This window comes from Mirounga angustirostris, unplaced genomic scaffold (genome assembly GCF_029215605.1).
Source record: "Mirounga angustirostris isolate CCGP_5_RB_7025 unplaced genomic scaffold, mMirAng1.0.hap1 SCAF_13, whole genome shotgun sequence".
Classification (NCBI taxonomy): Eukaryota; Metazoa; Chordata; class Mammalia; order Carnivora; family Phocidae; genus Mirounga; species Mirounga angustirostris.
In genome coordinates this window covers 23,929,606-23,952,223 of record NW_026991721.1, presented here as the reverse complement: position 1 = coordinate 23,952,223, position 22,618 = coordinate 23,929,606, and the positions used below count along the sequence as shown (strand labels likewise).

The 22,618-nt window shown below is 49.1% G+C and overlaps 1 protein-coding gene across 6 annotated transcripts in view; it reads right to left on the bottom strand.

The window, feature by feature from the left end:
• The window catches only part of PAMR1 (peptidase domain containing associated with muscle regeneration 1), a 154,441-nt gene that overhangs the window by 68,272 nt on the left and 63,551 nt on the right, over positions 1–22,618 (bottom strand). Inside the window, exon 1 of one of the 6 annotated variants that reach the window (XM_045893901.3) lies at positions 3,665–4,005. The exons of 4 other annotated variants lie outside the window; for them this stretch is intronic. In XM_045893901.3, coding sequence (XP_045749857.1) covers positions 3,665–3,737 — 73 coding nt within the window. In that variant the 5' untranslated portion in view covers positions 3,738–4,005. Of the gene's footprint in view, positions 1–949; positions 3,612–3,664; positions 4,006–22,618 lie in introns of those variants that run through there. One more of the 6 variants, XM_064576647.1, reaches the window with a different exon arrangement.

The window sequence follows — 22,618 nt, the reverse complement described above, 5'->3', positions numbered from 1 at the left end:
AGAGAGGGCCAGCCTACCTCAAAGCATTCAGGTTCAAAACATTTGCAGGCGTTTTGACCCAAAGACTGCCAGACCTTCAGCTCCAGTCCTCCTTCTTTGCCACAGCCACCCAAGACAGCGCAACGGTGAAACTGGAGCTGGCAAGGACCGTCCCCTACCACGCGTGTCGTGAAGCTGCACCAAGCAGACATGTGCATCAGCATGATCGATCTATCTGTTCGATGTGTGGGTTTAAGTCAGCCAGGTACCAGGTGAGCTTGAGCTCAGGAATTAGACCGTCTGGGCTCACCCCACGCTCATCTGCCTTTGTATTCTTTTTTTTTTTTAATCATTATTGCAGCAAAATATAAGTAATGCAAAATTTACCATTTTAATCACTTTTAAGTGTTCCATTCAGTCTCTCTTGCAATCAACACCAACATTCATCTCCAGAACTTTGTCATCTCATAGTGAAACTCTACACCCACTAAGCCCTCACTCCTCCCAGCCCGTCTCCCCCCGCCCCTGCTGGCCACTGTTCTACTTTCTCGATGAATCTCACTGCTCTATATACCTTACATAAGTAAAATCATACGGTATTCATTCGTCCTTTGTGTCTGGCTTCTTTTACTTAGCATATGTCTTCAAATTCATCCCTCTTGTAGCCTGAACTTTATTCCTTTTTAAGGTTAAGATTCCAGTATATGTATACACCACATATTGTTTATCCATTGATGGACATTTTGGGTTGTGTCTCCTTTTTGGCTATTGGGAATAATCCTGCAACGGACACTGGTGTACAAAATCTATGTTCAAGTTCCTGCTTTCAGTTTTTTTGTGAATATACCCAGAAGTGGAATTGCTAGGTCAAGTGTTTAATTTTGGGGGGAAACCATGCCTGTGTATCCTTGAACACGTCACAGAACCTCTCTAAACCCCATTTGTAAAAGGAGGATAGTAAGAGCCCTACCTTATCAGCATGGTCTGAGAATTCATACATGTCCATGTACAGCATTTGGCTCACAGACTGGGCACATCATCCATGTTCAGAGATGTTTCATCTCATAGTCCTCTGAAATTAAGGTACTCAAACTAAATGATCTCCAAAGTCACTCCCAGCTCCCGAAATCCATGATCCCACCATCAAATTATTTTCCTGGTAGAGAAGCCAAAGCTCTCAGAGTATAGATCAGGGGAACACGGTCTTCATGGTCCCCACAAAAATCCACCCTAGCCAAGATGGCCCAGTTTTCATAGCTCTCTCCTTGGCATTTGCTAACACATCCCATTCTCAACCAACATGGAAATTTTTCTTGCCACTCCGCTCCTTCCCCCTTGCTTGCTTCCCACATTCCCTTTCTCGGCCGACTGCTCCTGCCACTGAATAGCTGGGCTTCAAATTATCTTCCCCGGTTGCCTCTCTGTTTGTTCCCCACAAGCTAATGCCTGTTGGAGGCAACACTCGCTTCCATGTTAAGGTTTCATTCCCCGGAGCCACATATTTTAAATGAGTTTTTCCTCTTCGGCAGGATCCTGCTGGCAGGGCTCCTGCTATTTAGTGAAGTCAGTGGAGTCGGGTTTCTCCGCCCCCCATGCTGTTTATGTTGGGTTATCACTTGGCCTCATGTTTGCATTCTCATCCTCCAACACGAGTCCCGTGCTGATGAGCAACAACCTCCTATACCATCCCACTGGATGTTTATGTTTCATCAAAACCCCTCTTTGTACAAAAGCAATGAGATGAAATCTGCTTTCAGGCTTTTCTAGACCCGGCCAGATTCAGCATTCCAGACGGGAGTGGACTCACTCACTACTTGAAGAAATATTTTCCTTCTCGACTCTCTTCCTCCATCTCCTCCTCTGAAAGTGAACTTTCAACAACCAAAATATCCTCACTAGACACATGAAGTTGCTGGAAGTTGCCCCCCGGTTCGGTCAGCAGCTTGACTGCCAAGAAACCAGACATCCTTCCTTCAAAGCTTTTCCGTAGCAAAAGGTAAAAGATTCTCAGGTCAGGAGTAAACGTTTGTTTTTTTTTCCAGATCCTGGGCAAGAAGGAAGGGGCAGCTGGGCTTTGTTCTTTAACTTGTATGAGCTTAAGCCATCTCACCTGCCTTGTTACAAAAAAAAAAAGGAAGCAGGGGAGCATTGACGTAGTCAGGAGGAAGCTAAGTTGTTGGAACCCTGGTGCTCTGGGAAGGAACCGGCCTCCCCTGGAGTTGGGCTAGGGCCACCATGCCCTGCAGGGGCAGAGGTGGAGCAGGGAGGAATCCTAATATAAAGTCCTCGAACTACCCCTAGGTGAGGGTCTGTACTTATGGATTATCAAGGCCACTCATGGGGGCTCCTTCTTCCTTCATTATTTATTGTCTTTCGGCTACTCCAGATGCCACTGAGGCAAAATTCAAATGAAACACTCCAGTTTGAGAGAGAGAAGATTTCACCTGGGGCCAGTGGGCTGTAGGTAGATGGAAAGTATTGACCAAAATGGGTTTGTTGGGCTTTTTTCCCCCAGGTATCTTGGCTTTTTGTTCATCATGAAGCGCTGTGCCTATGGTCAAGTCCCCCATCCATACAGTAGGCTGCTGATTTCATGCCCTCACCACCCCACTTACCCTGTTTCATTCTGGGACACTCACCAGCTACCTGCAGCCACAGAGTATGCACCTCTCTAGAACACAGGTGACAAGTAACCAGCAAGGTGACAGGTGACCAGCCCGGAAGGTGAGGAGCAAATGCTCACACACTCTCTGCTCCTATCAAAGCTGCCCTGTTTTGTCACATCTGTACATGTCAGCCTGTCCTTCCCTCTTGAGGTCCCACCTACCTCCTGACACCTTGCCCCGCTGGAGCTGCATAAATAAGGACAAAGGCTCTTAAGAAGTCCCTGCTTCCTTGCCTGCCAGCGAGCAATGACAAGACAAGCCTGCCATCCCCTCACTGGGCCAAGAGACCCCCAAGAGCTCTGGGTCGCATTTCAGCCTCCCTCGCCATGGGAGCCCATTTGACACGGGGTTTGCGGCTCAGAAAATGATAGTGAAAAACACACAAGCCAGGGCTCTTTCTAAACAAACACTGTGTGTCCCCAGAAACGGCTTGCACTTTTAACCTTGGTTTTCTCTTCTTCTTTCTCATTCTTATCAGGAAGGAAGTGCATATATGCTGAGTGGGTAAATCTCCCATGCTGGGGCTCTGTTCTGAAGGGTGTGACAAGCAACATTTCATCAAGCAACATTCACCAGTGGGGGGGTGGGGGGAACACCCTTGCTGCAAGCCTTGCTCTTGATTGGTTTCTCTCCTTCCCGCTTCACCTCTGAGGGGGCTCTTTCCAGGGGAAACTTCTCCCTTTTGCCAGTCAGAGTGGGTGAGTCAGACTGGATAGATATCCGGAGGTACGTCTGTGCTTTACAAAGATAAAACGAAAACCAGCAAAGTAAACTAGAACTGGTACACCCCTTCCTGAGGCAGTTCAGTCCCACAAGTTGGGATGATAAAACGGTGTCACATTCTCAGGGAGGACAAGACGCTCCAGCACCACCAGCCAAGCCCCTAAGATTAGACAAGACTAGAAGAAGCGCTGGCCATCCCCCGCCCAGCACCATCCCTTGGGGCTCCCCAGGCATGCTCCCCACCATACCGAGGAGGGAAATACCTCTGGGGGGCTCCTAAACGCTACTCACGGTACCTCTAGGCAAAGATGAGATGAGAAGGAGCTGCAGGAAAGTGAGCCCCAACTGCGTCCAGCAGCCCAGCTCCATCGTTCCCAAGCCTGTGCCCGATGAGCGACTGCTACGGAGGGACGGCGGGAGGCCGGTGGCAGGCGGCTCTTACAGGGACCTCCCCAAGCCCCAGCTGAACGGGAGCTCGGGTTTCAGCTCGCCAGGCTCTCCCATCCTCATCCGAGGGGAACCACCTTCAGCCAGAGCGACGTCAGCCCAAACCTCTCCTCTCCGCTGCCTTAACCCTTGCGGGGCCCGGGAGGTGTGGCCAGGCGGGGAGGCTCCGGGCTGCGGCTGGAAGGGACTCGGAGGCGCAGGAGGCCAGCCGGGTGGGAGCAGGGGAGCGGGCAGCACCCTGGATGGGGGCAGAGGTAGGCGGGGCTGTGGCGCCGCTGAGGTGAGGCCTGAAACCCACCCCCACCCCCGCCCGGAGAGGAGTCCTGCCCGGATGGCACACTCTGAGTCTGATTAAGAGCATGGTTGGGGGGGGGGGGTTGGGGGGGAAGGGAGCCAGCCCTCCTCCTCTTCCACCTCTATCCCCAAGCTCCCCTCCCCACTCAGCATCTGCTCCAGGTGATCACAATTTGGAAAACTTATCCTTTGCATCTGTAGGCATCTTCCCATGATACCCATCACGGTGTGTTCAGCAGCATAAATAGATCTTGTACACATGCCAGGCAGGGTATTGGGCTCAGGCATAAAAGAACATACAGGACACTGCCTCGGTTGTGACAGTGGCAGTCTGGGCACAGGTGATGAGGGAGCAGAAGGCTGGCTGAAGACAAAGCACAAGCTGACGCCCTACAACATCCCCCCACCCCCTACTCCTGGGTGGGACACGTGTGACATTCCTCAGGCACTCCTGGCTGCCGTAAAGGAAAAACAAATGGTTATCTGATAGAGCTCACAGTCTTGCAGGACATGAGTCTCCCTCAGTTTACAAATGTCTCAGCAATTTACAAGGACAAAACATTTCTGTAAATGACCTAGCTTCCAGAAGGGAATGTAGATACAATTAAATGTCCTTATAATCTGCAGCCCATTGACGGATACTTGAAGCGGGCAGTGTCATGTTTCTCCAGGAAGCTCCCAACTATCTTACTGTTAATGCCTAGAAGGAAAAACAACCTTAACTTGACAATGGCAAGGCCTCTGGTATCCTGTGAGTCTTCTCGAACATACCTAAATCCTTTTGAAACCTCCCTTTTCCTTACCTCCCCCAACTCCCAAGTATAGAATCAGCCACCCCTCCCAACCCCAGGGCAGCAGCTCTTTCTGCCCACGGGTCCTGATCCCCATGTTTTAATAAACCACCATTTTGCACAAAAGATGTCTCAAGAATTCTTTCTTGGTCGTCAGCTCCGGACTGCACCCTACTGAACCTCACTTATATTCTAAAACTTCATCACAGGGATAGCGAATGGAATCTTGAATAAGGAGAAAGAATGCTTTTTAAGGTAACAGCCAATTTGTTTCAATCAATTTCTCTGAGCCAGGCATCTAAGTACCCTACATGTATCAACTCACTTATTCCTATAATAAACCTATCGTCTCCATTTTACAGATAGGGAAACTGAGTCACTGAATATTCAATAGTTCATCCAAGGTCACAATGTGAGTAAGTGCTAGAGCCAGGGTTTGAACCCAGGTCCAAGGGCTATCGTCTTAGCCACCAGTCTCTACCACCTCTTAGGATGCTGTAAATATGGCATTTAACCACATGTACACATACAATAGATGGTATTACCCACATAATATGAATGCAGAAACAGATTCAGAGATGAAGTAACTTGCTCAAGGTCCCTCAGCTGGAAATGGCAGAGCAGAATTCACACCCAGGTCTAACTCAGGGAAGTGCCGGGGCTTCAGCCCATGCTTGGTCGCAGTTTGTACAGTCTGATGAAGAACAAAAGTTGGGAGAAGTGGGTGATATTCAGGCCCAGGGCAGTGGGAGGTTTACCTAAACTGGGGAAGCTTCACCTGGAGCCTGAGAGAGAGATAGGATCTCAATCCAGGGAAGGGTGTGAGGAGGCCTTTTTAAGGGGAAGGACTGAATTTGGCCAGGGCCACTGGGAAATGATGAGTATTTACCTGTGTATATTACAATTTAATATTTATTCTTGTCCCCAAAGGATCCATGGCAACGTATACCATTAAAATGCATTTTAAACAGTTTTGATAAAAATGTAAGTATCAGAACAAAAGCTAATGCAAGAGAATAGACAATATGTATAGTTTGGATGCAGCAGAGAGAGGAAAAGAGGAAGCAAGTGGTTATGGTGTTTGGATTTCATTCTGTAGTGAATGAGGAGCTCTAGTGGTTCAGGAGCAGGGGGTCCTGGGCCCAAAGCAAAGTTCTAAGAAGAAAAGTCACATTGGCCTCCAGACCGAGGGATGGAGGAGGCCAAGACTGGCACCAAGAGCATCCCTGAGACCGTTGACAGATGCCTAGAGTCACAGTAAGCAATGGAGTGGAAGGGGAAAATGATGGGAGAAACTTAGGGAAGGTAGAACTGCCAGGGCTCAGGACAGACTGGATAGACAGGGGCCTGGCACAGGTGCTCTTCTCAGAGAAATTCCTAAATCCCAGCCATGCCTCTGGGGCCCATCACAGCAAAGTGATGGTGAGTAAGAACTCGGCAGTCGGTGACCCGTGTTCAAAACCTTGATTCACCACTTTCTGACTCAATGACTGTGAGATCACACAAAATATATGCTGGTCTCTGCCTCCAGTTGCTGGAACAGAACTCCTGACACCCTTGTACTTTCTGGGTGATACGAGTGTCTTTTGTCCTCATCAGGCAACTCGGGGTGGGCTCCTGGATTCCATTCGCTATCCCTGTGATGAAGTTTCAGAATATAAGTGAGGTTCAGTAGGGTGCAGTCCGGATGGTGGCTGGTCATTAGAACGTTCAAGAAGCTTGGAATTGTCAGCCTCAGCCCCACCCCCATTCTCTTGAGAAGGGAGAGGGCTGAAAATGGGGTTAATGGTGAGTAATGCCTCCATGAGGAAGCCTCCATAAAAATCCCAGTAGTATAAGGTTTGGAGAGCTTCCAGGTTGGGGAACACATCCATGTACCAGTGGGATGATGCACCCCAACTCCACGGGGGCAGAAGCTTGGGACTCTCTCAGACCTCCCCTACCTATCTCTTCATCTGGCTGTTCATTTGTATCCTTCGTCACCTCCTTTAATAAACTGGTAGGGGCGCCTGGGTGGTTCAGCCATTAAGCATCTGCCTTCGGTGGTCGTGATCCCAGGGTCCTGGGCTCCCTGCTCAGCGGGAGGCCCGCTTCTCCCTCTTCCACTCCTCCTGCTTGTGTTCCCTCTCTTGCTGCATCTTTCTCTGTCAAATAAATAAATAAAATCTTTAAAATAATAATAATAATAAACTGGTAAATGTGAGAGATTCCCTGAGTCCTGTGAGCCCCTCAAGCAAGTCATTGAATCCAAGGGGGAGGAAGTCATGGGACCCTCCATATTGTAGCCAAATGGGACAGGACTTGTGGGTAACTTGGGGACCTAGTACTTAATTAAGTTGGTGTCTGAAGTGGGGGGAAAGTCTCATGGGACTGAGCCCTTGATCTGTGGGATGTGATGCTCTCTCCAGGTACTGTCAGAATTGAATACAATTATAGGACACCCAGCTGGTGTTAAAGACTTGCTTGGTGGGGGAAAAAAATCACACATATCAGAAGTGTCCAAAGTGAGTGTGGTAGAAGTATGAGAGTATGGGATACACCCAGGAAAAGGAAAGGCAGGGTTTTGGGGTTTTTTTCCCAGTACAATGACCTAAACCAAGCTAACTAATGCTCTGAATCTCAGTTTTCTCATCTGTAAATGGAAATAATCATGAAATTTTGAGACAGGAGAATTTAAGGAGACTGTGTACATAATAAGGCCCAGAGGACACTGCCTAGCTCATACTAAATGCTCAATAAATATTAATTATTATCTGTATTATGGGCCTGAGTCTGACACCAAGGAAATCCTATGGTGTAGGCCTTCTTCCTCACCCTCAACTTCCCTATCCAGGCCAAATCTGATTAAAATAAGCACCAAGAATAGCCTTTAAAAGGCGAGGAAATACCATAAGGCAGCATATCTAAGGGGTAGAGGGCAGAGGTAAGAAGAGGGGAGGTTCACTTTGTAACTGGTCAACCAGCCCATGTCCTTTGGTGATGGGACCGGAGAGGATGTGACTTAGTTTCCAAATACTGTTGGTCTTAGAGCCTCTCAGGAGTCTGCTCCTACCATCAGCTGACATTACCACTTCCTTCTTCTCTCATCTCCATCCCCCCCCCACACACATACACTCAACCACTTATCAACACAGATCACCCAGCAGGCTCATCCCTACAGCAATTGTACCGCACCAGGGTGGGACTCTAGGTGATGAACCTAAAGAAGTCCCTGGTGCCAGGTCTTTGCTCCTCCAGGCCCTCACTCCTTTTTCTGGAATGCCCACAGCAGTATAACTATTCCCTGCTAATTTGTTGTCTAATTTGGGTTTGTGAATTTCTTCGGGCTACAGAGTCCGGAAAGGAATTCTCAAAAAGAAGCAGGACATATTTCTCTGGGGAACTCAAAGCCTTGATCCAATGTTACCTTGTTGAACTTCACAATAAACCCAGGTTCACAGAGGGAGGGGGAGCCATGACTAGGACACAGAAAAGTCAGTCATTTGCCCGAGGCCATATGGCACTCCACAAATTTCCATTTTCCTATACAAGTTTAGTTCCCTCTCTTCCCATTATAGTCAACTCAATTTTTCATATCAATAGAGTTCAGTGTTGTTCTAAATCAGGAGTTCTTAACCTAGATCCCATGGGGTCTCTTGGGAGGGAGTTTTGGAGGGTCTTCAAACCTCCCCAAATTATATGCAAAATTCTGTATATGCATTTTTTGGAGTAAGAGGGAGCCATAGCCTTCTTCAAAGTCTCAAGAGGATCTGCAAGCTCCCAACTTATTTTAGAATCCCTGGTGTTCGTAAGTCGACATTGAAAAGTTGACAAAGTATTTGTTGGATTTGGGGAACGTGGTTTGGTATGCACAATTGTTGTGTCTAGGCTACAAACTGCACAGTGGATATTTGAAGGACCGGCACTCCCCCTGACTTTCCCCCCTATTTCTGCCTTAAAAGCACTTGCTTTGGACCACACTGCCTCCCTCCTGGTGAATCGAGCTGGAGCACTTACTACCTGCATATACCTGGGCAGGTTGTCTCACCCATGGTGGTCTCAGTCTCCTCATCTGTTAAGTGGAAAGAATAATGCAGCCTGCCCCCAGAGGGTTGGAGTCAAGCGCTCAGAACAGTGCCTAAAATACACCAAGCACTCAGTAAATGTTAGCTATTTTTATTACCGTTAGCTCCCTGTCCTGCCCTTATCTTGGACACCCACTTCTGGCTGAAATAAATCACCAGAAAGGCGGGGGTGAAAAAGGCAAAGTGCCATGCTGGGAAGTGGGGGATGATACCTGGAATTAAGAATTATCTACTTATAATCAGCACTCGGAAATCAACAATTGGCTGTAGTAGATGGAGTCAAGCTACCCATTTAATTACAAGTCACAATACCCACTAATTTTCACTTGAAAGGATGAGGCACTCTAGCAAAACCTGTCCCTTTTTCTGTGCCACCAGGGAGGCTGGTTGCATGTGAATACACCGGAAGAAGCAGCAGGGAAGGCTGTCTTGTGCATGCCAACAGCTCCCCAGGCTCCAAGCTCTAACTTCAGATCAGCAGCGGAGCGTAGCCATACTGCCAGGAAAGGCAGAGAAAAGACAGCTAGGGTAGAATGGTCTGCAAACCTGAGAGAAACATCTCAGCCTAACGGGTCATTAAGTTTGGTTTTCATCAGCTGCGCAGAACACAAAGTTCAAGTCAACCAGGGCCAGAGACCGGAGAGGGGTAGGTCTGCGGGAAAGACAAAGGGCCCTTCCACCGGAGAGCCTGCTAGAACTTGCCCACCCTGGAAGTCTCCAGCCCTAATGAATCCCGGCTGTTCACCTACACAAGGAGCAATAATGTTCTGTCTCCAGGTCTGGCCCGGCTCCACTCTGTTTCCCTGGGGGAGCCAGGCTCGGGGGTAGTTCTTTCTTTGTGGTTCTTTCTCTGGCCACATTCTTCCTGGCACAGATTCTGACCACAGGGGTGCTGGGGCTCAGTCGGTTAAGCGGCGACTCTTGGTTTCAGCTCAGGTCATGATCTCTGGGGTCCTGGGATCAAGCCCCACACATCCGGTATGGATCAAGGCTGTACTACTCCCGGCTAGGTGAAATTGGGCAAGTTCTCCAGCCCCTCGGAGCCGCAGTTTTCTCTCATCTGTGAAAAAAGCTAACTCATCATCTTGGTGAGAAGATTAAAATGAGGCTGGCGTACATAATGGTAGCTCAATCGATGTGGCCTATTATAACTATGTATGGACATCTAACCTTAAGAGTTTTCAAAAAATCCTCCCTTCAGATGTTCACCTGAAATTAAACAGCTATCATTTTCCTCAGGTCTCGTGATGTAAGTCAGGTTATGTTCCTGAATTTGAAACAAATTCACGTCTGAAAAAATAGATTGCCTTGTACATTTATGCTGCTAGTTGGAGGTCTAGGGACAGAGTGTGCCCCTTGTGTGAAGACAAGTTGAGAGGCCTGTCCTGAATGGACCCTGTGCAGGTGTTAAAGGAAAATTATCCTGACACTTGTCAAAGACGGTGAGGAAGCCTTTACTCAAGAGACCGGGGCAATGGAGCCTTGCAGTAGGGGAGAGACCGGGCTCAACTCTGAATATAACAAGGAAAAGTTTGGATTTATAGCCAAGGCACAGGGTAGGGATCAGTGGATGGAGAATTACCAAGAGGAAACTCAAGGGAAAGGGGAGGATTCTGGCAAAACGATTTCACAGGATTCTTGCCGAAAGCAGGCCAGGCTGATCAGATTTCTATGATGGGAGATTCTCACTAAATTGGGATTCTTGCTCTTGAGGATAAGGCCCAAGGATGGGGTCTAGTAAAAAAAAAAAAAAAAAAAAAAAAAAAGCTTAGAGAAGCCTGACTCAAGTTTGGTTAAGGAGAGAGTCTTTGTCAGGGGACCCAGAAAAACCTGAGGGAGGGGGGTCCCTTGCATTGAATGTCTGGTTCAATCTTGCTATATTTTTCACTGGGATAAGTAGGATTTGTAATGTAAAGCAACTTGACTTCTTTCATGGAAGGAAGCCAAGGAGGAAACACAAATACTTACCCAGATAAAAATCATTTGCTCACTTATTCAGTTCAATTTATTGCATGTCTGCTATGTGCCCATCCTCATTTCAGGTCCTTGGAATATGGCTCTGAATAAAACCTGTGTGGTCCCTCACCTTGTGGATTTATAAACCAGAAAGCAATGAGACATTGAGCAAATGTGAAGAGCAACATGTGTGAGGACAGAACATTTTAGAAGCATGTAACTGGCAGGGGCAGAGGGGAATCTTGTCTGAGGGTCAGAAACGTTTCCCTGAGGACATGACATTGAGCTTCAGACCTAAAGAAAAATAGAGGGCAGGAAGAGTAGAGGACAAGGGCTGAAGAGGACCACGTAATAGAGAGGGTGGGGATGCAGGCCGGCCTTGAAAACCATGAACTTTTTTCTCTGGGTAATGGGAACCAGTTTGAGGACCAGTGACTGGATCAGATTTGTACATCAGACTCAGCTCTCTACCTACATCCTGCACCAGTGGGAGACGTGAGAGGCACCGTGGAAGTCAACCAGATGGGACCCATGATTCTGATGTATATGAGAATAACTGCGAGAGAGCCGTCAAAGATGACTTCCTGCTGATGATCATGTGGATATGGGGGTGTGCATGGGGGTGTGCTGGAGGAGCCTCCTCATTCTCACTCTCCAGTCACTTGCTCTGGGAGAAGCCAGCTGCCATGCTGTGTGAGCAGCCCTCTGGAGAGTCTCACATGGAAAGGAACCCAACCTTCCTGGCAACAGTGGCGTGAATGAGCTTGGAAGCAGACTATGCAGCCCTCCCGATGGCCGCAGCCCCAGCCAGCAAGCTGACTGCAACCTCAGGAGAGCCCTCCGTGCCAGAGCCACCCAGCGGAGCAGCTCCCAGCCTCGTGACCCCCAGACAGTGGATGAGATAATAAATCGTGGAGTCTTACGCTGCTAAATTTGTTACACAACAGTCAATTACGAATACAAGAGGTTTCGGAATTAGGCAATCCATCTGTATGGCCGTACACCTGCAGCCAAGGGGAAACTGCTGGCCAGCCCGAGCTTCAGTGAGAGATGTCCACGGAATGAGATGGTCACAGAGGTTTTTAGCTGCACAGAATAACAAGCCCAGTGCACACGGCTTAAACAATAGGTCGTAACCTTGTCCAGCAATAAGTCCCACAGGTGGGGTGGCTTCAGAGTTATTTAATTCTGTGACTCAACAACAATGTTTAATACCTAGGGCTGAATTACCAGACAATGCGTACGGCTTGCAAGCATTTATACAAAATCCCAGAACACATAAAAATAGCATGTACTGCTTAGGAATACAAATATATATCATTAAACTGCTAGAACATACAGAGAAGTGACATACGCTACCGTCAAAATAGCTGAAAATGGAAGGCGTCACAAAATACGGGGTATATGATTTTAGCTAAAAAATAAAGGAAGCGAAGGACAAATCTGAAGCAATTGAAGCAAAATGTTAACATCCATTTATCTTTGGGGAGAATCCATAGGTATCTGTTATTTTCTGTTTTTCATATGTTTGAATTGTTGATAAGTGTATCTCTATTTTATAGTGCTAAGAAGAAGGAGCAATAGGGAGATGTATGAGGGGGACCCAGGAAAATATTTTCTGATGGACAGAGAAGACAAGCATTTATTCTTCAATCTAGGAAAACATGTTGAGTGTCTCCCGTGTGTCGGCCACATTCTAGGCAACAGGGATAGCTTGTGAGCAAGACAGAATGATTCCTGTTTTCATGGAACTTCCATACAACTGGGCAAAGACATAACCAACAAAGAAGGAAAAATCAGAGGGCCAGAGTGCCATGCTAGAAATGAAATGGAGAAGTACAGTAGAGTGACTGCAGAAGGAACTTTAGTTTGCAGAATCAGAGCAAGCCTCCCTGAGAAAGTGACATTTCAACTGAGCCCGAAGTAAAGTGCCGTGGGAGCATCTGAGGAAAGGGCATGCCAGGCAGAGGAAACAGCTGGTGCAAAGGCCCTGAGTGGGAATGAGCTGAGCGTGCTTGAGGAACACAAAGAAAGCCAGGGTAGCTGGTACACAAGGATACAACCCACACTTAAACAAAACGGGGTAGGAAAGGGGCCAGGAGAAAATGTTGGTATGATCAAGTGAAGCTTGATAAACAATGTCACATTACCTTCTGGGCATCAAAAATCCTTTGAGAATTTAGTGAAAAGCTAGAGGTCCTAGGAAAATATACACATATTGATTCTCGCTTAATTTGGGGATATGTGTGGAGCCTCCGAAGCCTATCCCAAAATGACCTAATTCTTGAATTTGAACTGAAGCAATGCTATTCCCAGACAGCCTTCAGTCCATGAGGGTAGGGGATCTAGCCATTTCTACCCAATGCAGGATATCTCTGTAGGTAATATTTGCACTAGCTCTCCCTACTGGGCTGGCCAAAAAGTCCCGAGAGCTGTGTCAATCTGAGACTCTCATCCAGGTCCTACCCAAGGAAGCTGTATCTACTCAACCTTCGTTTCCTCTTGCCTTTCAGTTTCAGACCTGCAGAGCAGGCTAAGGCTCTCCTGGCCTATTCTATGTACCCCCCCCCCCATTTATTTTTCACAGGACTTACCACCAATAATTTGTCTTACACTTCTAACTCTGCTTGGCATCAGCTTCTTAGAGAACCAACCAACACAACTGGTACCAGGAATGATCAAAAAGAAGAGGTGGTAAGGTGGGCTGTGGGTCCCAGATCGCTCACCACGCAGCTGGCAAGGAAGACTCCACTCCAAATGGTATCTGGGGCACGGATAATTCCTGGCACAAGGTGGCAATCCAAATGCTAAAAATTTCACAGGTGTTTACTTAAAGGAACATCCTGGTGGAGGAGAATGCTTTGGCTGGGATGATGATTCAGGCCTTTGAACATTATGGGGGAGTAACACATTTAAGGACAATGGGAAGAGCTGGTTACTGAGCTGAACTGATGCCCTACAGAAGGATAAGGAGAAACTAAGGGCAATTAAAAACTTAAAAACTACATATGAAAGACAGTGGTCCCCTTCGGTAGCCCCTGCAGGAGAGTGGACACAGCTGAGGGGCAGACTCAGGTTCTGATATTTATAGTCACCAAGTTTCAAAGAGAGTTGAATGCTTAGTCAAAGCTCATCTACTGTGCTAACATCCATGCCCTGGCCGGAAAAACATGAACTCCTAAACATAAGACTGAGTCATCTGGATGGATACTCCCAAACACTCCCCTGAATCCTCCAAGCCTATGGAGATGGCTCACCTATCCCTAAGAAGAGCTAGAACTCCCTCCTGTGAGAAGATACAGCATAGGCCTTCCCACCACAAGAGAACAGGTGTCTTCCTCACGACCTTGCCCCCAGACCTGCCCTGACAGCCTGATCAATAACCAGGTGTAAATCCCAGTTTAGGAAGTGATGGGTCTGATAAAGAAAGAAAAAGGCAGATCCCAGTGGAGCAGCAGGAATTCATTAGCATGTAGCCACAGGAGTCAGGGGAGTACCCAAGGGATTGGATTTTGGGGGTGCTCGATGGAGGAGAACAGAACATAGGAAAAGATGTGCCAAAGTTCATTTACTTGGGGGTACTCTTCAGGGCCGTGGGATTTAATGCCCTGGCAAGAAGCCCTGGCTAGGGGCAAACCTGCTGCTAGGTGACTCTTAGAAACCTGGAGAAAATATTAGCCCATGATGACCAAAGTGGTAATGCCTGAGATACCATAGGAAGATAGTAGAATTAAACAGCTCAGGGTATGAGCCATGTTGGATCGGATATATTAGATGAAGAGAAAAGACCCATTAGAGATGTTGTTCAATGGAAGGACTAAGGGAACACACTGTTCACCAAGGCCACTAGGAGCATACTGATGGGACAGGTGCTGGCATCACCGTGGGGGTTTCCACTACCGTCTAGGGCTGGCTCTAGGAAATAGGTCGCAGAACCTAGCTTACTGATAGCAATGAGAATGATGAGGCCCCAAAGCAATACAGTCCAGGTGATGGTGCTGAATCGCCAGAAAGGAGGCAGCCCCCAAATTACCATCACAACTAACAAAATTAAAGGGGCAGCCAGGGGGACTGACCCACAAGAATTTGTGGAGATGCAGAATGTGGTATCCCTAGGGACAAAGCAGACAGGCAGATGAGGGTGCTACTTAATACAATCAAAAAAAGCAAGAATGGAGGGGCACCTGGGTGGCTCAGTTGGTTAAGCATCTGACTCTTGGTTTTGGCTCAGGTCATGACCTCAGGGTTGTGGGATCGAGCCCTGCGTCCAGCTCCATGCTCAGTGGGGAGTCTGCTTGAGATTCTCTCTTTCCCTCTACCTCTGCCCCTCCCTCTGTGCATTCTCTCTCCCTCTCTCTCTTTAATAAATAAATAAATCTTAAAAAAAAAAAAAAAAAAAGAATGGATGAGCAGGAAGCTGAGGGTAGTTGCCCCAACAGGAAGTCATGAACCTTGTTCAAATCCTGGACCTGAGCCAGTTCTCATGCCCAGAACCTACTGGCTACAGAGGTGGATGGTTCCCTAAAAGGAAGTACATCAGGGGCGCCTGGGTGGCTCAGTTGGTTAAGTGCCTGCCTTCAGCTCAGGTGGTGATCTCAGTGTCCTGGGATTGAGCCTCGAGTCAGGCTCCCTGCTCAGTGGGAAGCCTGCTTCTCCCTCTCCCTCTGCTCCTCTCTCTCTCTCTCTCTCAAATAAATAAATAATGTTTAAAAAAAAAATGAAGTACATCAGCAATACCATGGCAAGTAGCTACTATAATGATCCCCTTGATCTTTCCCTAAAAAGCCAGATAAGCATTTACTCAGATGACTGTGGACTGAGGAAAGGGAAATACCCATACATTTTGAGCATTATTGGACAGTCTGAGATGACATCAATACCTGGAGATCTGAAATGTCATCATGGCCACCGGTCTGGGGCATACAGAAGCAAGTTAATAAAGTGAATCCTGGCCAAAAGCCAGCTTACAGTGCATCCAGTAGGTCCATGGATCCAGCCAGTGATCATTTTCCTGGTCTCCAAATATATAGAGATTGATATGCTCAGCTATTAAACACATACATGGGATCACTGGCCCATCGTAATAGAAAAACCAAGTAAAAGCCTCTGAAACTGCCTTCCTCTCCCTAAGATAGTGAATCAAAAACAGTATCACATTCTGGGAGGGCGGGGGATGGCGGAGATTAGCACCAGCCTTAAAGATCTTAATGGTTGCAGTAGTGCAATCTTTCTCACATCTCCCTATTTCAATTTAATTCACCAGTCAGGTCGCTCCAGAAGCCAGATGGACACTGTAGAATGACTACAGATGATCACATACTCAGCCAAGAACTAGTTCCAACAATGATTGTCTTGTTAGTCAAGGTATCTTTACCAGAGCCAATGAACGCAGAACTTGGGTAAATGGTATGCAGCCAATGAGTTCTTTTCTATCTCGATCAGAGAAGAGAATCAGAAACAATTTGCACTCACGTAAAAGAGACAATAATATGCATTTACCGTACTGTCCTGGGTTTAGGCTAATTTCCTGCTGTCACAACATAGTCAGAAGAAGTCTGGGCCATCTGGACATCTCGCAGAATTATCACACTGATCTATTACCTTAATGACAGAGCAGAGAGAGTACAAGATGGCTAGCACAATGGAGGCCTTGATAAAGTACCTCACTTCAATCGGTGAGAGAGAAGTCCTATGAAGATGCAGGGGTATAGCACATGGGTAAAGTTTTCAGGGGTCCAGAGATCAGGGGCATGCTGAGAAATACTGTCCAAACTAAAAGGCAAATTGCTGCAATTTTCATCCCCTACCACCCAGAATGAGGTACAGGGTCTGTCAGGCTTCTTTGGGTTGGGTTCTGGAGGCCGTACATTACACATCCAGCAATACTCCTCGAGTCCGTCTGCCAGGAAATCTGAAAGGTAGCCAGCTTTGCATGGGGCCTGGAGCAAGAAGGGGATCTGAAGACCATAATACAGGTAGCTCTGTCACTTGGAGCGTGTGATCCGCCAGACCATCTGGTGTTGGAGGTGTTGCCGGTGGGAAAAAACGCAGTAGGGATCTCACATCAAGCCCCAGTGGGAGAATCACAACATAGGCCCCCGGGGTTCTGGACCAAGGCCATTTCATCTATAGCATTTGCGTTTTGAGGCACAGATCCAAGAGTGTTACTGAGCCCTGGTGGATAGGAGATATTTGACTCAGGGGATCAAGTGACCAGGAGTATGGAACTGCCCACTATAAGCTGAGTTCTGTTGGACCCTCCACGTCCTAAAGTTACACAGGCCCATAGCTGGCCATCCTAAGATGGAAATGGGACATCCAGAATGGATCCCAAGCAGGGCCAAAGGTTTTCCAGACTGCTGTGCGACCCCATGGTTGCCCTATGGCCAGATGGTTAAGGGAGGGTTCCCAATGTCCAAGCTTGGTTTACAGATGGGACATTGTGGGATTTAAGTACAAGCTGAAAACAGACAGTGGGTATGTCACAGCCACCACGGAGTGGCCTCGAACAATAAGACTGAGGGAAAATCTTTCTTTCCAACGGGAGAAGCTTTGAGTGGCGCGCCTGCTTTGTGTGAAGGAGAAGTGGCCAGAAGTGAGAACATATATAGACTCGCGGACAGTGGCAAATGGCTTCACCGGCTAATGAGGAGCCTGAAATCGAAGGGACTGAATGACTGGATCCCAGCAGGTGTGGAACAGCGGCCTGCGGATGGGCATATGGGAGCAGGCACCAAGTATGACCATAAAATGTGACCGTGGTGGACAAGAAAGCAGCCACGTGGAAAAGGCATTGAACATTCAAGTAGACAAAAACGACTCCACCAGTTCACATTAACCGGTTCTTGTCACCTGAGCACGATGGGCACGTGAACAGAACGGCCATGGTAGTGGACACAGAGGTCACACAACAAAGCAGCCCAGGTGGCTGCTTACCAAAGCCAGTCTGACTACTGCCACCTCCTGGTGTCCAGCCTCTTAGCTCACAAGCCCCCGCGTTGAGCACCTGATACGGGGCTCTTCTGATCCAGCAGGGGTGGGACAGGGACCTGAGATTCTGCATTTCTAACAAGGACCCACATCGTGCCGGTGATCCCAATGATGCTGAGTATCTGAGGTACTAAGTCTGAGGAGTAAGGACTTAGAGGAGAAGTTGCCTCCACTAAGGTCACAGACTTGGCGAGGCTACTGACAGAGCGACAAGTTCTGTCAAGGGCTGTGAAGGAGAGTCAAGAAGCGTTCAGCAGGGACCACCTTTCCCCTGTGGCAGGAGCAGGCGGGCGGCTGACCCTTGAGAGCTGTAACCACGACCTCAGCCGGACTTGACTGAGAGGGATTTCAAACCATGCTTCCTGCAAATGAAGGGGTTGTTCTTTGCTAAGCAGCTTGGAGGTGCACGGCACGGATCCTGCTGCATCTTGAGGAATTTAGTAACGAAGTCTTCTCTTCCCTCTGCGCTGCTGGCTGGACCATGAGCCCTAAACTTCCAATCCTGGGTGTCCATCAGCTGCACCAGAATTATAATCAGGGAAAGCGGGCTATTCTCCAAGGGAGTTAGAGGTTGGGAGGGACCTGCTGGGGGCTCACCATAAATCCAAGTCCATGCATGCCTCCCAGGGGCTCTGCAAAACTGCTTTACCCCTTCTCCTTCACAGTGGGCCTCCCAGAGCCTCAGGACAGGCGTAAGTCAGGCTGGACCAGGGCTACATGGACACCGAGCTCCTCAAGGATGTCCCCCTGGGTGGACTGGGCCCATTTACCTGTGATTTGGCTCCAGGCCCTTTTTTTTTTCTTATCATATTTCATTGGAAAATCTGATCTCATTTAAGGTTTGTGTTTCCAACTGTGTGTCTGGGCAGGTGACCCGTGGAATGCAGCCAGGGAAATGTAAACAGTTAATGAAATCAAACAAGGTCCACACTTTCCACGATATTTCATGCCTCCAACAGGTCTGTCTCTCCTATTTCCTCCACTCTGCTCTTCCTCTTGGGTACAGCCCAGGTCTGGTCTCCATCACCAGGGCAAGCACCTCAGGGAAACACAGGTGTCTGAAGTCATTAGAAATTCAGATCCACCTGCTGGGCCACGTGCAACAAAGAAGGGCAACTCGGGGTCAGCTAGGACACGATGGGTGAGGGGCAGCTGTCTGGCCACGAGCCCAGAGGGACCCATAAATCATGCCGGTTTCCAGAGGCCAGGAGCTGTAATGGGGGTCAGGTGAGAGGCCCACCTGCAGCCGGGCGGCTCTGGATGCTGTTAAACAGTGGCCCCCAAAGGTCTCGAAAGCGGGTGTCTGTGGTTCCTTACACTCTGGAAGCAATTAATGGCTCATGCCTTCCCTTTCTCTGTGTGTCTCCTCGTACATCTCCCCTTCCTCTGCTCTCCTCCTCCCCTTCCTCTCCATCTCTCTTCTCCCTTTCTTCCCTTCTGTTGCCCCCTCTCCTCTCCTCCCCTCTCCCTCTGTCTGCAGCAGAGCAAGGCTCGGGAACGCAAGCGTGAGGCCAGACTGGGAGGTCACTTATCTAGGCAAAGGGGATTTTTCAGCACGTGGCCAATGCACATCAGGCCCTCTGAGACTCCGGGAACCCTGCCTGGAGGGGCGTGGGAAATGGCCCACCCCATCGCCGTTTTACACCTGCTCACCTTTCTCCATGGACCTCCCCTCCCTGGCCTCCCCCAGGCCTGCCATTTCCGCTGCTGCTGCTGTGGACCTTCCACTCCCTTCTCTGACCCCTCTGCTGTGCTGACTCCCAGGGCCCACTTCCTCTAAGTCAGCACAAGCCTTGAGACCACAGGAATGACCCTGAGGGCAGGCCTTCCCGAGTGCAGCGCATGCCATCAGGGGAGACGACTCGGGCGTGCTGGCTTTCTTCTGTCCCTCCGGTCACACACACGGAGGCCCCAGCCCAGAGGCCTGCTTGCCTCCTGGCATTAGCCCACCCCTCAAGTGTCAGTGGTCTTGAGGAAGTAACAGTGGTAAACAGAAGCTCCCCACACTCCCTCAGGCAGCAAGAGACAGTGAGGCTCGAACCCAGATCTCCACAACACGCCTGTCTCCTGGGCTCCCCTTCCTCATCGCTTCGTGAGGGGTGGGACTGGATGACCTCTAGGTCTATTTTAGCCTCTAGCTTCGGGGATTTATTCTACACAAATGGGAGTTTCTCAAGCCTCTCTGCTCTGGGGCTAGAAGCAGGTCCCCTATTACAGCCGTTGCCCCACATCCCCAGCTCCTCGCTCCACAGGACCCTAGAGAAAGGACATCAGCCCACAAGATCACAGCCTCGTGTCCCCTAGTGCCCCCGGACGTGTCTTCCAGGGGCTCCCGCACCAAGCGATAAGCACAGACACACAATGCATCCAGTCACAGCGGTTGGGTTTTTCCTTCCTCCCCCCGCCACTCACCTTCGCTACCCACATCAAAAGCCCCCTGAGAGCACACGAGGTGGCCTCTGAGCTGCTGTTGATGCTAGTTCAATGCCAATGTCCACACAAGGGGGCAACCTGCCACTGTTCCCACAGCTGCCGGCCCTCCAAGTGCCGACGGGTTCCAGGCCTCTCCGAAGGGAGCTGACTGGTCCCTCCCCCACTCAGAGTTACACGGGGTCACCCAGACCTCCAAAAGGCCCTGGGGGTCAGGGACCCTGAGGGTCACAGAGTCTATTGTAAAAACAGTTCCTCATTCTTTTCCTTGGAAGCTTCCTTTCTACAGGACCCAGACATAGTCTGTGTCTGACTACATGGCGTCCTCCCATTCATCTCCTCTTCCTCCAGCGAGGGGTGGGAGAGCCTTTCTGCAGATCACCTCCTGGTAGTCTCCCCACCACACCTACAGACAAGTCTGAAATCTGTGTTAGGCTCAGCCGACACATCCCCATTGCCCCTCACCCCAAAATGTACACGTCCACATATCTCTCTGATTCTGTGATTTCCATTTACACCATCTTAGCAAATAAATCAAAGGAGTGTGAATGTGTGTGAGGGTAAGGGTATGTGTGAGAATGGGTGTGTGAGAATGTGAGTGTGTATGTGTGAGTAAAAGGCAGTGTATGGGTGTGTATGTGAGTCTGTGTGTATGAGTGTGTATGAGTGAGTGTGTATGAGAGTGTGTATAAAAGTGAGTGTGTGGGTAGGTGTGACTATGTATGTATGAGTGAGAGAGTAAATGAGTGTATGGGTAGGAGTGTGAGTGTCAGAGCGTGTGTGAGCGTGAGTGAGTATATGTGGGTGTGTATGTGGGTATGGGGGTGTGTATGTGTGTATGGGTGAGAGTGTGTGAGTTTGTGAGTGAGTGGCCAGTGAGAGTGTTTGCAACTGGTTGTGTGAGTGTGAGTAAAAGTGTGTGTGTGGGTATGGGTGAGTCTGTGAGTGTGCATGAACATGTCTGGGTGAGAGCGAGTGGTCAGTGAGAATGTGTGTGAGCGTGTGTGTTGAGTGTGTGTGTGAGCGTGCATGTTCTAAGTTAGGAAGGGACGAAAAGCTCTGCTCCAAGCGGCTCATCCAGTGGGCCAAACCGCAAGATTGGCTAAAAACAGAGAATTCTCTTCTCCAACTCTCCCCTGAATGTATTCTAGAGGCAGGACTTGATCTCAAGAAAACCTGTGACAAAGAGGAGCACGGGTGACTTCTAAAACTCTGTACTTGCTGACAAATAAGAATCAAATTGGTGAGGGAATGAAATAGCATCCTGTAAAGAAAAGGGGCTTTCTTGTGGTTCACACAGGGGGCCTGGAAGCAAAAATATAGGCTAGATGCTCATTCTGGAAAATCAGCATGGTTCTGTTTTTAGAACTAATGAAACCAGCCTTGTATGAGGACAAGGTACAAAACGGCTCTTTTTCTCCTGCTAGGGAGAGGGATTAAAAAGTGGTTCTGAAGACTATGGCCCCAGGATTCTGAGTGAGGAAACCTGGAATGTCGGCCTGACTTCGTGGTCTGTGGTCCCTGCTGGCCACCCACAGAGGGCCCGGCAGACCATCCGCTCCAGCAAGTATCAATTAATGAATGACTCGATTTGTGACTCGATTATTACCAATACAGTGCACGTGACCAAAAGACCAGACCTAGTCTGGGGTATCTGGGAGGGCTTCCTGGAGGCATGCTGGCTGAGCTATAAAGGAGGGAGAGGAACTGCTGAGATGGGTTCTAGGTGGAAAGGGCAACACTGGCCAGGGCAGGCTGGGCAGGGACAGGTGACGTGTGAGGAGCGAGGCCAGTGGGAACTGGAGCCCAGAGAGCAAGAGCCAGTGAGGCCGGGGAGGTAAACGGCTCCCTGTGAACCATGTGAAGGCTTTCTGTCCTTGTTGTAGATAGCAGCCAGTGGGAGGTTGTGGTGAGGTTCCAACATGGTGTCCACGGACCCCCACGCCCGGGCAGTCACGCCTGTGCACATGTAGTCCCCTCTTCCCGTGCACCTGCTTTGGTCAGTGTGACCTACCACACACAGGACGAGTGACACTATATCACTTCTGAGGTCAGGTTACAAAAGACTCTGCTGTCGGCATTCTCTCCTGGATCACTCGTTCTGGGGGAAGTCATGAGCCACCCTGTGGGGAACCTCACCAGGGCAAGGAACTCAGAGGCCTCTGGCCAAAAGCCACACAAGTGAGGGGCAGGCAGATTCCCCAGGCCAGCCAAGCGTCTGGTTGACGGCAGGCCTGGTCTGCACCACAGCTGTAACCTCATGGGAGGCCCTGAGCCA